The sequence below is a fragment of the Orcinus orca genome, chromosome 16 (assembly GCF_937001465.1).
Source record: "Orcinus orca chromosome 16, mOrcOrc1.1, whole genome shotgun sequence".
Classification (NCBI taxonomy): domain Eukaryota; kingdom Metazoa; phylum Chordata; class Mammalia; order Artiodactyla; family Delphinidae; genus Orcinus; species Orcinus orca.
In genome coordinates, this window is record NC_064574.1 from 18,495,160 (window position 1) to 18,512,462 (window position 17,303).

The 17,303-nt window shown below is 45.8% G+C and overlaps 1 protein-coding gene across 12 annotated transcripts in view; it reads left to right on the top strand.

Moving 5' to 3' along the window:
* The window catches only part of PTPRT (protein tyrosine phosphatase receptor type T), a 1,087,126-nt gene that overhangs the window by 923,087 nt on the left and 146,736 nt on the right, over positions 1 to 17,303 (top strand). For 7 of the 12 annotated variants that reach the window (XM_049698694.1, XM_049698695.1, XM_012534093.3 and 4 more), the window contains one exon: positions 12,050 to 12,079. The exons of the other annotated variants lie outside the window; for them this stretch is intronic. In XM_049698694.1, coding sequence (XP_049554651.1) covers positions 12,050 to 12,079 — 30 coding nt within the window. The remainder of the gene's footprint in view (positions 1 to 12,049; positions 12,080 to 17,303) is intronic. 12 annotated transcript variants of the gene reach the window in all.

A 17,303-nucleotide genomic window follows, 5' to 3' on the forward strand; every position in this document is an offset into this window, starting at 1 on the left:
TGCCATATGGCCAAGTCCGTTCTCTGCTGATGGCGTCTGAGCAGGGACCTTCTGATGTAACTGTTGAGATCCTGAAATTTGGGGCCAGCGGTGGCTCATTGTGTTGGTGTCTGAAGGGCATGTGTATCTGCTTGGCGAGCAGCCCCAAGACGGCAAGTTTCTTGTGGGGGCAGGGGTTCCTTGGAGTACCATGGGAGTCCATGTGTGATGCGTCTCAGAGATAGCTGCTCTGTTGTGATTGGTCACGTCATCAAGATTACAGGGGAGCCCCGGGGACGCGGGTGAGCCCACAAATAGAGACGCAGGAAAGCAATGCGTCGTTCCTTTCACCTTCATTCATCCTTGACTTTTCTTTGGTCAAGCAGCAGCATCCCAAGGGATAGATGCATCCTCAGCGTCAAAGGGATAGAGCCACCTCTGAGGGTGTGACAGCCCTGGGGGAAGGCTCCTTCTTACTCCACATCCCATAGAACCTTCCCAGCTGGATTGTTGCTGCTTGTCGCCTCTCAGCGGGATGTCCTCCCGGCACCTCTGGTCAGCGCGCACAGTTATCTCCTGTTGCGTGCATTGCTCATGAAAGCCAGGGTGCAGGTTCTTTGCTGATCCCCCAAATTCATTACATCGACATCTTCTGTTTATCAGACATACAGGAGGCTTGAAGACGACACAGAGGAGTTGCAGAGAGGGAGAGGAAATAGTCATTAGGGAAAGTTGAAGAATATCTGCTCTCGCTGTCCCTGGGGTACACACTTATTCCTCCAAACAGGGGGTCCTCCTACCTACTGTACCTTAGCCACCATGTCCCTGTGCCTACTGCCCATCTCAGTTTCAATGCCAGGATTCCAGCCTTGGTCTCCACCCTCCCACTCCCCAGACTGCCAAAGCAAACAAAACACTTATCTACATTATAATGAACTGTGCTGCAGCCTGCCCTGCCCCCAATTTAAAGAGACCGTTTAGTCCATTCTTCAACAAACTACTAACTCCTCAGCCTGAAGCTCTGGGTTTGGTTACTCACAGAGTTCAGGACAAGCCCAATAATGAGGACCCGCACCTGCTTTCATCCCTGAGACAAAAACAGCTTGTGAAACTTGTCCCCACCAGAACAAAGGGACGGAATGCCCCAAAGACAAATTCCAGCTTCTACTCTAAGGAGTCCCATGAATATAAACGCATGAAGTAAACAAATGAAGACAGTGTCCTTATTTCCAGCCATCAGTTTCGCTCTACAAGTAGTCGGCCTTCTTCTAGCCGTTCTGGCACCAGAATGTCTCTGTGTGTCTCATGGTTCTGTTCAGAATCAGCCAGGACCCCGTTTGACCAGGACATCTTATTGGTAGGACCTGTTCTTTCTTGACATCTTTGTTCTGTAGGATCATTCCTTTACTCAGGCTCCCAGCAGAATGACTGAAGAGTTTCGGTTCTCGTCCAGCTACTGATTTTCTGGTTGGAGCGGCTAGGGAGGAGGGAAGGTCCACGATAATATTGGGGGTCCAGAGCCCTCAGAGTCATCATCATCATCATCTATAAAGCGAGGCCACGTTTTGTGTCTGTGACAAGCTAGCTGCTGTTGGATGAGGCCAAACATGAGGTTTGATTTCTCTGGGGGTGAGTGAGCACATTGCACATGTAAGATCATTGACACGTTCTCGGAGTCGCAGACGCTTTAGAGACAGAGGTGAGTTTGGGCCAGTCTCCCTGAAAAAAGTAACCAATTTAAGAGAATTGCATTCCTCTTTGGTAGACCCTGCATGTTCTCATTCTTCGCCACTGATTTGTAAGTCAGATATGCTCTTCCAATTTTGTTCTTTCTAAAGCCTGACTTAACCCACGTCACCATTGTCTGCGAGCTTGTGAAGAAATTTCACTTCCCTCTCAACAGCTATTTCTGAAATGTGTGACTTTCTGGGAGGGAGGAAAGGGCTTTCTGTTTTCAGGCTGGCAGCAAGGATAAAGTGAACCCTTTGTGTGGTTTTATCGTCTTCTGAGTATCTTCATCATCTCTCGCCTCTATCAAAACCATCCGTCAGACCCAACCAACAGACATCAGGTGATCACCATTTCCTTCCAAGAGGCAAAACTCAGATGTAGTGGCAGTGGGCAGGGGGTAGGGGTGCTGATCAGTGTTTGCATATACAGTATCTTTGGGAGAAAATAAGACATTTTTCTGGCCTAGTTGATGGTAATATTTTACAAATAGGTATAGGGGAAGGAAAGGGAAGGAGCAGAGAGGAGAGGAGAGGAGAGGAGGGGAGAGGAGAGAGGAGTAGGGGATGGGTCAGAGGGAGAAAAAGAGAAATTAAACATCAGCCTGCACTCTTTCCACTACCCCACAGTGTCTTCTGATGTCTAGAGGTACCCCCACCAAAGGACAGTGAAGAGCTTAATGGGCTCCTTTCCCTCTTCTGATCCCAACCCCATATATAAATTTGGGGAAAACATCACTGGTCAGTTGAGTCTGTCACTGACTTACTTACTGCTCACCAGAATGATGTCCACAGTCACCTAAAGGGCATAGATACGAAAGGAAAAGAAACCCCCAAATAATAGGTGAATCATCACAACTCAGGATCCTAGTGTCAGCATCTCTTCAATGTCCCTTTGTGACCTAGAGTTAGTTCCTGCATCTAGCAGCTCTCAGAAGTCGAATGCCTGCCACACTCCCTGCACTGGCTTGCGCTGGGTCTTCTCCCTAACCTCCACAGACATGGCCATGGCGGCTCCCTGTTTCCTCTGCTCCCAGTGGATTCAGCTTTCTCATAGTCTTCCCCAGAGCTGCAGGCACATGTTTCCAGTATGCCCCTAGTTTCTCCATACAGGCCTTGAAGCGTCCCTGTCACTCTCCAAAGAGAGTCTTTCTCTTACTGTTAGGTGGTGTGTGTGTGTGTGTGTGTGTGTGTGTGTGTGTGTGTGTGTGTGTGTGTGTGTGTGTGTGTGTGTGTGTGTGTGTTGGGTGTGTGTGTGTGTGTGTGTTTGGGTGTGTGTGGGTGTGTGTGTGGGTGTGTGTGTGTGTGTGTGTGTGTGTGTGTGTGTGTGTTGTACTGAACTAGAAAGCTGGCCCAGAAAGGGCTAAAGATACAGAGGACCAAGGGAAGGGCTTAGTCAATTTACATTCAGAAAGGAATATAAGAGAACGGGAGAGAGAGAGAGAGAGAAATATATCAGCGTAGCCTAAGGAAAGTGTTGTTGTTGGTGTTTGGCTGTTTTATGATGGATGGAGGGGATCTTGAAAAATGCAGGGTTGCAGAAGGGGATATGAGATGCTGGTGAGCAATTCAAACAGAATTCCCTTACTCTTTGAAAAAGATGCAAATTAAACTTTAGACTTCTTTTAATAGTACCTTTGGCTGTTTGGACTGGGCTTCTTTGAATGCAGGACCATACAGAATCAGGGCTACATGGAGGTATGGAGGATTGCATGAGCATTTTAAGAAGGGAATCTGGAGCCCCTTCCGACAGAGTTAACAGCCAGTGTGGTTATAGCCAAGCTCATTGCAAAATAGTCATTCTTATGCTGTCACTGGATAATGGCTTCATCTTTTTCTCCTGGCTCTGTTGATCACATCTAGACCTCAGAACATTCTAAAATGGGTTCCCGCATGCCATTATGTAACGGAACGTACCTCCTTTTCATGAACACCCTGTTGAATCCTGAAAATAGAGAAAAGCTCTCATCACTGCAGTCCCGTTCATCTTCTTCCCTGACCTCCTCCCTGTAGAATTATCGAACATCCTCTCCCAAAGGAATGGGCAGCCAAGGCATCGTAAGGCCACCTCTCTGGCTTAATACCATAGGGCCCTGGGTGCCTTCAATGCAAATTCAGGTGGAAAGCTCAAGCCTTAGCGCCTTCACTAGTGTATCTTGATGTTTGAAGGTGTTTCTTGGCCGCTCACATAGGGGAAGTTTGACATTTTAATGTTTGTTTGTGGGATGTGGACATACAAGCCTACAAGCTTCCTGTCATCCAGTTTATTCCCTGGGACACGCTTCCTGAAATCTAAGCATGGTCCTCCAGGGCTTAAGGCGTAGCAGTGCACTTTTGATGGGGAAACACTGGAGCCAGCCTAAGCAGAACTCTTTGGTAACAGTGTATCTCTACCCCAAGACTCGTCTGTATCCTGCATTAACCTCACCATCCCTTCTTACTTTTCAAATGTAAACTAGGCAACTTTTGGGGAGACAGTTTCAAAGTCCTTTGCGGCACATAGTTCCATCCACCCACATCTCCTCTTCTCCTCTCCCTGCCCAGCTCTTCCTGGTACAGCCTGAACTTCCAGCGAACCACGCTCTGCCTGTCCAAACGGTAACTCTTCCAAGAATATATTTGGAGTGTCTTGAGTTTGAAATATGAGAGTCTACTTTGAGAGAAATGTGCATCTCTTGGTATACCTTGCTTCTCTGTGATTGTGTCTGCACTCCAGTAGCTCCCAGTCTAATGGGTGTAGACATTCTTGTTAGCTGTGTACTGGGAAGCAGAAAAACTGGATCCAGATCTCTACAGCCCCATTTATCTGCTGCTAACCTTGGAGAAGCAACTTAACAAGGATCAGCCTTTGCTTTCTCAGCTGTGAGATGCAGCCAGTCTCATGTAGCTGTTCTGAGGATCAAATGAACTGATGGCTGGGACAGGCTTTACTTCCTGTACCTGCTTACGTACAGGTAATGCATATATTGCATAATATCAACAGGGACATTCATCTCACACATGACCATCAAGTGTACCAAGCCAGCTCCAAACCCAGCACTAATATGTTAAAAGGCAGTGCTGCAATCAGTACACACGCTCTGACCTAATTTGTTCATTTTCCATTTGAACTGCTGCCGTACTCGAATTTTAATCCTACAAATAATCATAGAGGGTAGGACTGTTGATACTCCTGTTTTTTGAGAAGAGGAAACTGAGGTTCAAAAAAGGTTTTTATGAGTTATCCAAGGTCTTGGGCAGAGTTGAAATGCAAACCCAGGGTCTGTGACTCCAGACCCCTTGCTGTTAACTTCTGTTCTATCAGTCCGTGGAGACCAGTAGAAAATAAGTGAATCCTGGAATAGGACACAAGTGACCCAGGTTCAGGTATCATTTTCTACTGTTCTCTGCCTTGGTACATGCTATTTCCCTGAATCAAATGTCCAGACATTTCTCTTCACCTGCAAGTCTCCTACTACTCTCTAACTCTCAGCCCCAAGTTCTTCCAAGTAGGATTCCTCCAAGTATTACCTCTTCCTTGAAGTCTTCCCACAAGCCCTCCGTCCTAGGAAGATTCACTGATCCTCCCCCGCATGCAGCCGTTGTGCCACATGCGTAGACCTTCAGCTGTGTATTTATCACACACCATGGTGGTTGTAGTTTTGCCGGACTGAAAACAAATGGCCTGGGAGGGCAGGTCCTCTGCTTTGGCCCTTTCTTGCCAGAGCTCTACTGCCCTGTATCATCTGCTCCTGGACATCTGCCCTCAAAGTTTTTATGGTCAAAGATAAAATCATCACCTACCCACCAACGTATCTCCAGTCATGTGTCCCCATCTTAGTGAGAGGTACTACCTCTCATTCCATCAGCCAAACTAGTGGGATTCCATCACCCCAGTGCTTTTGAACTTGAATCTTTACATGCTCTTGGTCGCATCCTCTCCCCTCCCCGTCTCCACTGCCTCTTCCCTGGTGCAAGCCTCTATAGCTTTGTTCTGTGAGTCTCTTCGCCACCTCTCCAACCCATCTTCCACACTGTAGCCAAAGTGATGTTTGAAAAATAAAACTTGTACTCCCAAACCTGCATTCTAAAATCCTTCAGTGGCTTTTCCTTCCCTATAACAGCGGTTCGTAGGGTGGAAATAAGGCAAGAAGCACATACTGAAGTCACCTGGAGAGCCTTGTCGAGCTACGCTGTCCCCTTGCTCACGGTGATTCTGGCAGATTTCCTGAAGGCTCACCCCACACTTATACCTTTGCTTGTGAAGTTTCCTCCTCTTTCAATGCCTGTGTTCCTCATTTCCATGTGACCAGATACTACCCATGTTTAAGGTCTAATTTAAAAGACACCTTCTCCAGTAATCCCTTCTGACCTTCAGTGTAGACTCAGTCTCTTCACCGTCTGGATCCCCTCCATGAGGATCCAGGTTATGTTCCGTCTTACGTTTGTTATTTGTATTCACATCTTATCTTCTCCACTGGACCATCAACTGTCTGTTCTGATTCATCCTCATCGCACATGTGCCTTGCAGATACTTGGGATTCCCTAAAAATGTGTTGAATCCCAGTAAAATTAGAACAGATGGGGCCCAGGATTGCACTGCATCTCTTGGGCAAGAAAGCTTCACTCAGAGCGCAGATCCAGATATCACGCAGATCCAGAACGCAGATCCAGATATTAAGCATCAGGGGTGAACCCAGCCCTGAGGGGTGTGGAGGAGGGTCAGGCCGGAAGGGCAGTATGTGAAAGATGTCCCATGGTCTGAGACTCAGAGAACACACTGTCTCTCCAGGAAAAAAAATAATGAGGCAGTAGGAAAAGCTAACTACTGGGTTAGCTGAAGAGGCAGGGCAGCTATTAGATTGTGCTACAGGTCACAAAACTGACACATGTAGAACTTAAAGAAATTGCCCCAAATCACGTAGCTAGTAAGTGGAAGAGCTGGGTCTGAAACCTGGCCAATCTGATTAGAGAGTCTACACTCTTAACACCATCTCACCTGGATGAAATGTAAAACAGGATTTGCTGATATGCTGAATTGTGTGACATCATTTTGAATGGTTCGTTGAGGTAGGAAAGCAGCCTCCAATACATGTGTTGATATTATCTTGTTCTGTCCACCCCATTCTAAACTGCTCCTTACTCCACACCCTGAAAAGTGAATCCTCCTCCTGTTTGCACTCACTAGGGGAGCCGCTCAGGCTAGAACCTTGGCAGTCGTCTTCAAAATGCTCACATTTAATCACCTATTGCTTCTGTGTTCTAGCCACCTTTCACATCACCTCTTCTCCTTCCTCATAGCCATTGCAGGCTCAGCCCCTGACATCTCTTGCTTTGACCCTTACGGCAGCTTTCATGACCCCAGTCCCTCTCCCCTTCCACCTTTTGCTCACGCTCCTGCCAGAATTATCCATCTAGAAAAATATTTGACCACTTGGCTCTTTGAGTTGTCCCTGTGACCTGAGTTCTCCCTGTGAGAGTAAGCTCCTCAGACTCTTTGGGAACTAGACCCTACCAGCATCTTGACATTCCCACCTTGATAACCCCCCACCCATTCTGTAAACAGATATCCATCAGCCTGGAAATACCCTCCCTCCTACTCCATCTGGGTGTTCCTGGACTTTACAACTCCGGCATCATAGACTCTAAACCGAATTACCTCTCCCCCATCCCCACCCCTTACCCTCAAATATGGTCGCACGGCTCCCTGAGCTGCCACCTCATACCGTTTATCACTCCAGAAGATAATACCATAGTAGTTACTAATGAAGGCTCTTAAAGTTAGACTTCCTGGATTGTAATCCTTGCCATGCTGCTTACCAACTATATAAACTTGGGCAAGTTACTTAACTTCTCTGCGCTTCACTTTCCTCACCTGTAAAACATAGATAATAATGCTTCTAGTGAGGATGAAATACAATGGTCCACATAATGTACTGAGAACAGCACCTGACACATAAGTGACCTCCTACTATCTAAATGGTAGCTATTATTATCATCTATTTTATAAGTTTTTTGTTTGGTTCTCCCATGAGACATATTGGCTGGATCACGATGGTATTTCTCTTTCAATCTCTGGTAGTTGGCAGAGACAGTCATATAATAGGTCCTTAAAAAGTTTTGACTGTGATGGAAAGATGGATGAGTGGATGACAGATTGATTGTTGGATGAATGAGTAGATGAGCACATGGATGATTTGATGAGTGTGTGGGGTTATGGACTAGACAGATAAGTACATGTATAGATTGTTAAGTGGATGGAGGGATGGATGGATGGAAGAGTGCATGGGTGGGGTTATGAACTAGATGGACAGGGAGATGGTCAAGTGGATGGTTAAATAGACAACTTAGTCTTGTTTAGTATGAAACAAAGGGAAGCTATACCTCAAGTCATTCTTGTCAGCCAGCTGAAAAGATTCCACAGTATGTGATTTATTAAGTTTGGTTTTTTCTCTTTTTTTTTCCTAAGCACAGCTGTCTTCCTGCTCAGGATCTTTGGTCTCAGGCAATCTGTTACTTGCAATATCACTGTATCCTTGTAAATTTAGACCTTCAGTAAATCTTCAAGCCTGAGAGAAAGGACACATGTATACTCTGTTTTGATCCTTTCCCTGGAAGACTTTGCAGTTTAATTTGGAAAACATATTCAATTAATAGAAGCTCGTCAGGTGCCGTCATTCTGGAGTTGCCTTGGAGCTGAGTCAGGGGTAGCACTGGCTTTTGGTGACATCCAGGATAACTCAGCTACTTGGCGGAGGTGAGTTGAAGGTTAAGGAAGCATGTTGGAATGAGGAGGTGGCCCAGGCAGAGGTGAGTCCTGAAGATTGAGAGCAGAAAACCAGAGGGCCCAGAATGTCGAGACCCAAGAGTGTAGCCTGGGGCTGCTGACTGAGAAAATCCTGGCTCACGATGGAGGCCTTGCAATTGGTCCCCAAATACACAAAGTATTAGACCTAGTGAGGGGTGACCTCTTAGAGCCTCAGATTCCTCAACTAAAAATGAGAAGAGTAGTACCTGCTCCTTAGGGTCAGGGGGAGGATTAAAAGAGATAAGGCTTGTGGCATCTCAGTGCCTGACCCGCTGTGTTGCCCAGCGTATATCTATAGTCTTTCTTCCTCGAAGCCAGCACAGGCTAGTGGTCCAGCACATGAGCTTTAGAGGCATGTTGCTACCAAATCCAGTTACTAACTGTGTGATCTTAGGCAAGTTACTTAACCCTCTTTGCCTCAGTTTCCTCATCTGTGAAGTGGGGATGATAATAACACCTATCTCTCAGGATGGTTGGGAGGAATACACAAGTTAACGTATGGTAAGAGCCTACAGCAGTGTGTGGCACATAGTAAGTGCTACATAAGTATTCTTATTTTATTACTAATTTTTAAAAATTTTATTACTATATTTAATATTCCTAAGTAGGTGAACACTTTGTTCCTGGTCACCAGAGTGAGAAGCAGCAAACCTTTTATCTGTGGCTAAGGGGGGAACATAAACTCCCGTTTGTTGTTTTTGTTTTTGTTTTTTGGGGTTTTTTTGCCGTACGCGGGCCTCTCACTGTTGTGGCCTCTCCCATTGCGGAGCACAGGCTCCGGACGCTCAGGCTCAGCGGCCATGGCTCACAGGCCCAGCTGCTCCGCGGCATGTGAGATCTTCCCGGACCGGGGCACGAACCCGCGTCCCCTGCATCGGCAGGCGGACTCTCAACCACTGCGCCACCAGGGAAGCCCGAACTCCCCTTTGTTGAAGCCTAGTATATTTCAGATGTTTAATATATTCTAATATTAAATTAGATTAATGTATTTTACTTAAAATACTTTGCGTATTACATACCGTATATAATTGGAAAGTAATTTAGACTAATATAATGTTAATGCCCACCATGACCCTCGGGAATAGATCATTATTGCCCCCAGCGTTGAGATGGAGAAATTGAGGCTCAGAGATACAGCGACTTGCTCGAGGCCATGCAGTCAGCAAGTGGTGGTTCTGGGATGCTAAGACTTATCATATTTCCACTCCTCAAAGCTGTTTAAGCTGGCAGTTATCCATGCCGTTCACCTTGGTACACGGATCAGGAAACAGAGATCCAGGCAGAGGCATTGACGTGCCCAAGATGTCACAGAGAGCAAGTGAAAGAGCTGAGATCAGAACACTGGCCTCTCCATTCTCTGTGCAGTGTTCTTGACAATATGGAAAACAGAGATGTCTGTGAGTCTTCATCAAATGGATCCTGAGCTTTCTGCCCCTGAGGAATTACACTCCCAGGCTCTGGACCACAGAGCCAGAAATGAAGAAGAGGAATGGTCACCTTACAGTGCCAACCTGTTATGGTTGGTGGAGGGGCTTGGATGACTTATATGGGCTGTTCCAGATCCCACCCATCAGTTAGAAGTTCTTCACCCCTTTCATCATCTGGAGCCACTGTTCATTTGGCCAAAGATACTGCACAGTTTTATGAGTAACCAGATCTTGCACTATGGTTCATTTTCCCCAGCTCAGCCTCCCAAGGAGGTACGGGGCTTCCCTTCTGCCATGGTGTCTTAGCTCTCAGACGTCACTTTCCTTCTGGATCTATGGAATTTGTCTCTCTTGATAAATGAAAGAAAGCCTAGAGATGGCCCTGCCTTGGGGACTTTGGCCAGTTCCTACTTAAGAGGGGGAAATTTGGAGCTCTGAGGACATGTTCCCACCCTGTGGATATAAAGACCGCATCTTCCTGTTGTAACCCAACTGGATAACAGTTGCAATTAACCAAATAGCTCAAGAAGGAAGCAAATTATTCTTGCCCGCTCAGATGGATATTTGGGGACCTGGATTATTCAGCAATTTTTCTCAATCCACAAATGTATCAGTTATTGTCAGTGGAGCTAAGTCTGTAAAATAAAAATGTTCCTATTTATTTTTCTACAAAATACGAAAAGTTATAACAAAGGGAATATCACGGACTTATTTGTTTTTCTTTTATTGTTCAGAAGCCAAGAGCTAGAAGAGACATATTGCAGGCAGTGATTTTTCAACCATTCTTTGGGAGAGTGGAATTCTTAGTCATGTGAAATCTTAAATGAAATGCCAGTTTATGAAACAGATTGAAATGGAGAAGCTCCGAATGTGGTGGATGGCAGAGAAGCAGCAGCCCTACCTCAGTACCCGCCTCCCCATTACAGTGATGCTGTTCTGCAGAATCCTGGGAACACGGTGGTTTGAATCTTAGTGATTTAGTTCAACTCACCTAAGGATCATATAAGAAAATGCAGGCACAGAGAGTTTGTTCAAGCTGTAGTCCGTTCACACTGAAGTTTGGAATTCCTTTCTTTTAGTGCAGTGGTTTTTCATGATGAAGTTTGAATGTTGTTCTGGTTTTCTCCTGATAATGTAACAAACTACTTCCCAAAATTCAGTGACTTAAAAATAAGCCATGAAAGTTAGTGATTTGTTTTTCTCATGAATCCGTACTTTGGCCAGGGTTTGAAGGGAATGACTTATTTCTGGTCTATGATATCAAGGGTCTCAGTTGGTGTAATCCAGTTGGCTGGGGCGGGAACAGCCCGAGGTTGGCTGGATGTCTCTTGCTGTTCATACAGGCTTAGGGCCTCTCTGTGTGGTTTCTTCACATGGTCCCTTCAGACTACAGCAAGCTCACGATACTTAGACTTCTTACATGGAGGCTCAGGGTTCCAAGTGAGAGTTCCAAAGACCCAGAAAGAGCTGCAAGGCTTCTCTATCTGTCCTATCCTAGAAAGTCCCAGAATGTAACTCCACCCACATTCTGTTGGTCACCCAGGGCCAACCCTGATTCTGTGTGGGCAAGCACTAACATGGGCATGAGTGCTGGGAAGTGTGGATCATTGGGGAGCCATCTTGGATGCTAGCTACACAGTTTCCTTTCTTTTGGTGTGACGTTACTAAGTAGATTCTGATGTGATTTGACCTAAAACAGAGAAGATAAAAGTCATTATGGTTTTCCTTAGATCTTAGGAGCACTGTCATGTGGAAGAGTGGTAAACTAGTTCTAGAATGCCACAGAAATCTGACCCAAGACCAAAAAGTTATAATTATAAGGAAGCTAGTTTAACCGTAAGAAAGAATTTTCAAACGACTAAAACAACCAGATGCGATGTGGCTTCCTCTGCGTGAGTAGTGAGTTTCTCCATCATAGGAGAGGTCTTTCTTCTACCGCTGAAAGTATCTGATTCTCGGGGACGATGGCTAATTGAGAAACTTGCATCTCCTTGAGCTTAGGGATGCTGAAATACTATGTGCATTTCTAAGAACCAAGATTTCCTATAAATCTAATTCTTGTTTGTTTGTCTTTTCTTTTCCCCCCCTTTTTGGACATTTCCATCATCTGACTGCCCATCAATATATAGAAGAAATGCTTATTCCTACTCCTATTACTTGTAAGTATCGATCCGGGGTGACGTTGCTTTGTGCCCTGTAAGGCAACCTGTAGCATGCATTTCCTGCACCAACCGTCTGTTGGTTTCTCATACTCACTTCCGTCTAAGCCATCTGTAGCCTCAAAGTTTTTATTTTGCCTAGATGTTTTCCATTTGAAAATGCACTGTCCATGTTGAAAATGTTCATGTCTGTTATGTTTCTGCCATCTTGGATCTTTTCCCCTGTTTTTGAAGATGTGAAGGGCTGTTTCTCCTTTGTCAGTGTAATTCTCTAGTTAGAAATCCTCAAATTCCAGCAAGAGGAAAACCTAATCCTCCTGCAGGATTTGCACACATAAAACAAAATCACTGATCTCGGCAACTTCAAAGCCCATTTGTACGTACTTGGGGAACGTGTAGCCCTAGGGGCTCAAAGATTAGAAGGAAATTCATTGGCTGTTTCCACTATTTCAGGAAGTCTACAGGGAATCGTGGCTTTATCTAGAATCAGCTTCACAGGTGACAGAAATATACGCGGTCTTTGGGACTGGAATTATCTCAGTCTGATGTTTATCATTAGTTATGTCATGCTATCAATGCATTTTGTTGGTAGTTATAGATGGCTGATTGCCTAACAATTCTTTCTAAATAAAGATGATGATTTTTCTTATTACAAAACCAGACGTTTTCACAACATGAGGGTAACGGAGAAAAACTCCATAAATAGATCCTTGGTAATGAAGAGTTAGAAAACCACTGAATTAGTTTCACATTTCTAATAGGCATTTTCCATATTTGAAAACTGAGGTCCAGAGAAGTGTGTGAAATCACGCTCCAGTTAGCAAAAGAGTGGGATTAAAACTCAGAATGCCTCACTCCTTGTAAAGTCCATTATCCATCATTCCGTGTCTTCCTCCACCGCTGGCAAACCCAGCTTTGTGAGAGAGACCATATCTGTTAGTGATCATCTGCTGAAGCCTTCACAGATGAGGATGGAGCCAGCAAAAGCCTCCCCACCCCTCTGCTCAGTGTTTGGGTCCCTGGTCAACAGGTCCACGCAGTGAGCAGATGAGATTCTGGTATCACCACCCTCATGTTATATAGGAACCAATGAACGCCGGCCACCGACACTGAAAATGCCAGAAACCTTGCTTCGTTTGTTCATTCATTCATTTGACAAATAGGCATTGAACATGCACATTATGTTCCAGACACTGTGGATGGACAGATGGCCAGGACTTTGAGCCTCACCCTCACAGTACACAAGCCTGTCAGAGAGACTAGCCTAACATCAAGTATCGATACTTGAAATCTCGGCGGAGATGTACAAGCGTGTTCCATGGAATAGGGGCACTTAGTCGGGTGACCGTTTTTTTAGTGGAACAGGGGATAGTTATCAGTGCTTTTAGAGATGGATTTATCCAGTACTGAAGAAGTAAGAATTCTGAGCAGGGAAAACAGCACATGCAAAAGGCAGAGAGGTGTGAGACAGTGCGGGCTGCTGTTGCCGTGGTGGAAAGAGTCATGCAGCTCTGGGTTCAAGTCACATCTCTGTCAGTCACCAGTTACGTGGCCTTGAGCAAGATTTCTGAACTTTTTCAGCCTCATTCCTCTCAACCCTAAAATAGGGGTGAAAGTGCCTAACTCGTAGGGAATGAGGGATTTTGTGAGGTGCCTTGCAAAAAAGTGGCACTCATGAAATGTTAGTTTCTGTCTTTCCCCTTTCAGAAACCATAAGGAGTCAGGGCAGTAGTGGTGGCCCCTGGGGGCTCTTCTGGTCTTCTAGAGGTCCTCATGGCATCAGTGTTCCACAGCAGGTGTGGGCATGCAATGCCTTCTGGGCAACTCACCCCCTCAGTCCGTTAGCCAGTGTACATAGCACTGTCTGGATGCCCGCTTTGTACCATTCTCTGTGCTGGACCCTGTGGTGAAATCAAAGATGAACGATGTGGAGATATAGATATGCAAGTCCTTATAGTTCAAGTTGCAGTGATAAACAGGGGTCTTCCAATGGGTGCAGACTTGGAATTCTAAGTGACAGATCCTAGATTGTGACACTCAGGCCAGCTCAGGAGCTGGCCATGGTTAAAGGTTCAGAGGGGGAGAAGAACTGGCGAAGCAGACAGCAAGGTAGGAGGAGCACCATTAAAACCAAGCAAAGCCCGTTGCAGAAGGAGGACTTGACAGTAGCAGATGCTGCAGAGAGAAGGAAGTGGAGGGCTTGGACGCGGCCCTTGACCATCAGAAGTCACTGGTGCAGGTCATGGGGTAGCCTTGAGGGAGGAAGCCAGCCTGCCTAGGACCCATGAGGTAGATAACTTCTTAACCACTAGGCCCTAAAACAGAGGAGAACGTGAGACTGGCCACTTGAAGGGCCAGAAAGTCCTGGGCATGTGTATACGTAGAGGAGCCTGTGCAGAAGGGAGAGCTGCAGATGCTGGAGGTGGGGTGTCTCGAGAAGGGAAGGTCTGGAGGCAGAGTGTTTGGGGACAGGGAGCTGAGGAGGGGATGTGTGACAGGTCTTGTGAAACCATAGGAAGGAGCGACGCATGTAGATAGAGAAGGGGGAACGGAAAGGAAATGAGGACCCCCACGGTCTGCAGATTCAAAACTCCACTCCGCCACATCTTAGGTAGAGACCCTGAGTGGGTGCTTTAAACCCTTTCTACTCAAAAGTGTGGTCCATAGACCAGCACTGGCATCAAACAGGAGCTTGTAGAACTGCAGCACCTGGTGGCCCAGCTCAGGGCTCCTGAACCTGCATTGTAACAAGATTCCCAATTCCTTCATGGGCACATTAAAGTCTGAGAAGCACAGACTTACCCAGTCTCAGTTGTTTCATCTGTAAAATAGGAAACATAATACCATCCTCGCAGGGGTTAAGGCATCACCTCGTCCCTCTAAAAGCCTCAAAATCTTCCATGAAAGAGAAAGCCTCCAACACACTTGGGCTGAACAGTCTTTTCCATGAAATCCATATTTATTCATTCAACAAGTCTTTGTGGGGTTCCCACTTATGTGCCAGACACTGGTCAAGGTTCTGGGCTATAAGAGCTCAACAAACAAAAGTCCCTGCCCACATGAAGATGTTTAGTGGGAGAGATAGAAAATAAACGACATACATAAGAAAAGTAGTATAGGTATTATGTAATGGCCAAGCGAGAGAAGAAGAAAAATTAGATAAACCGGGGAAAGAAGATGTAAAGTGTAGGTGGGGGAGGAACAGAGGAATTTTTTTTTCAAAGCCAAGAGGCCCTCAATGGCTCTCCCCCATTGAAAGGTCCCATACACGAGACCAAGGGTCCACAAGCATTTTCTGTAAGGAGCCAGTAGTACATATTTTTGGCTTTATGGGTTCTCTGTTGCATCTACTCAACTCTGATGTTGTAACATGAAAATAGCCATAGACAATATGTAAACGTTTGAGCATGGGTGTGTTCCAATGAAACTTTATTTAAAACAATGAGACAGTGGGCCAGATTTGTCCTGAGGGCCATAGTCTTCCTATCCCTGCCCTAGACTTTTGAGATAGGGAGAGGATGGGGTTCAAGATTGATCCTGCTTTATGAGCTCCTACAATGTGCTGCACCATGCGTTAGCCACTGCAGACACAAAGGTGAATGCAGGGCAGCTGAACCAGCCTAGAAGGAGGCAGAAGTTGAAAACAATTACTAGCTGGTAGCTATGATGCACAGGGTTTATCTGATGCTCACAGCAAGCCCTGCGAGATACATGCTATCGTGTTGAGTCTATTTAGACGTTGAGACTGAGATTTGAGGACTTGTGTACATCCCACAGCCAGGAGGTGGCAGGGCTAGGGTTTGAATCCAGGACCACATACCCTCAAGCCCCGCCCATCCTTCTCACTAGACCTTCAGGGCTCCTGCCTGGACCATGTGCTTGGAGAGCCCTTAGCCAGGCTGTGGGAGAGCCAGGATTTGAGTGCAAGTGTGTCTGCCTCTACAGCCTCAGTTCTGTGCAGGGACCTCTGTGCCTTGCTTGGGACAAAAAGTGGTAGCTATTCCTGGCTGGCAAGGAGGCCCTTGAGGTAATCCTGTCTTTGCTGTCCTGGGGACTTGCCATGTGGTCAGAGCTGAGAGCACAGGGCAGCCAGATTGATGGTAGCCAAGGGAATAGAGTAACGGGTGACCAAAAGAATGCTAATGACATGGATAAGTAGAGCTATAGGTAGAAGGCACTTTGGGACCCAGGGACAGAGGAGTCTAGAATGGGGTCCTTCACGGTCCGGTACACATTTTAAAAATTAAAATAATGTGGGTTTTGGTGTCAGACTTAGATCACAATTCTAGGTCTGCCTCTTCTTCCAGACTGTTCAGACCTTGAGCAGTTGTGGAACCACTCTGAGCCTCAGTTTCTTCATCTGCAAATGGTGATGATAACTGTAACTTCCCAGCATTTTCATGAGGGGTAATGAGCGAGTGTATCTGTAGACTGGCTGACACAAAGTAGGTATTTTATAAACAGCAGCTATTATTCCTCACCTCCTGAGCTGACAGAAATGCTTCTCTAGAATTCCTTTTTACCTTTCTGTAGTAAAGCAGCACCCAACAACTTCAGTGTCTGCTTTTTGAAAGGATATTAAGAGTTGGTGTATGTTCATAGGTTAATTTACCTCAAGGCAGGTGATGGGCACAGTAATTGTTTTGAACAGAGACATTTTAGTGTAGTAGTTCTTGAAAAGGCACTAAGATGTTTACCAACCATTCTGGCAGAGAGAGAGTACTTAACTATTTCACTTCACCTGTGTGAGTGTCACAGAGGCGGGTTCCTCCTGGGCTGGTCCCTGTGTGCAAACACTCCAGAACACTTGGGCTTTTCACGTCCATCCTATTTCTCTCCATTCCAGCATATTTAAATCCTACACCTCTTCTTCAAGGTCCGTGTCAAACATTAGCTCCCACTGAAAGACTTCTCTGATTCTTTCCACCTGCAGGAATGTCCCTTTCTCCAATTCTCACCGCAGTCACTTTGTTATCATGGGCAGGAGCAAATGTGTCTTAAGGATGTTTCTTTTTCATTGCAGTGTTCCCCATGATGCCCTAGCACACACAGTGAACCCCCAGTAAATGTGTGTGGAATGAATGAAAGAACAAGATGAAATTAAAAGACATAACAGCTAAAGTCAACAGATGATCTGTTCTTAAAAAAAAAAAAAAAAAGTAACAATTTTTAGATAACTCCAGGCCCTGTATCTTCCTTGCTTCTGTGGCTTTAAGGCAACCTT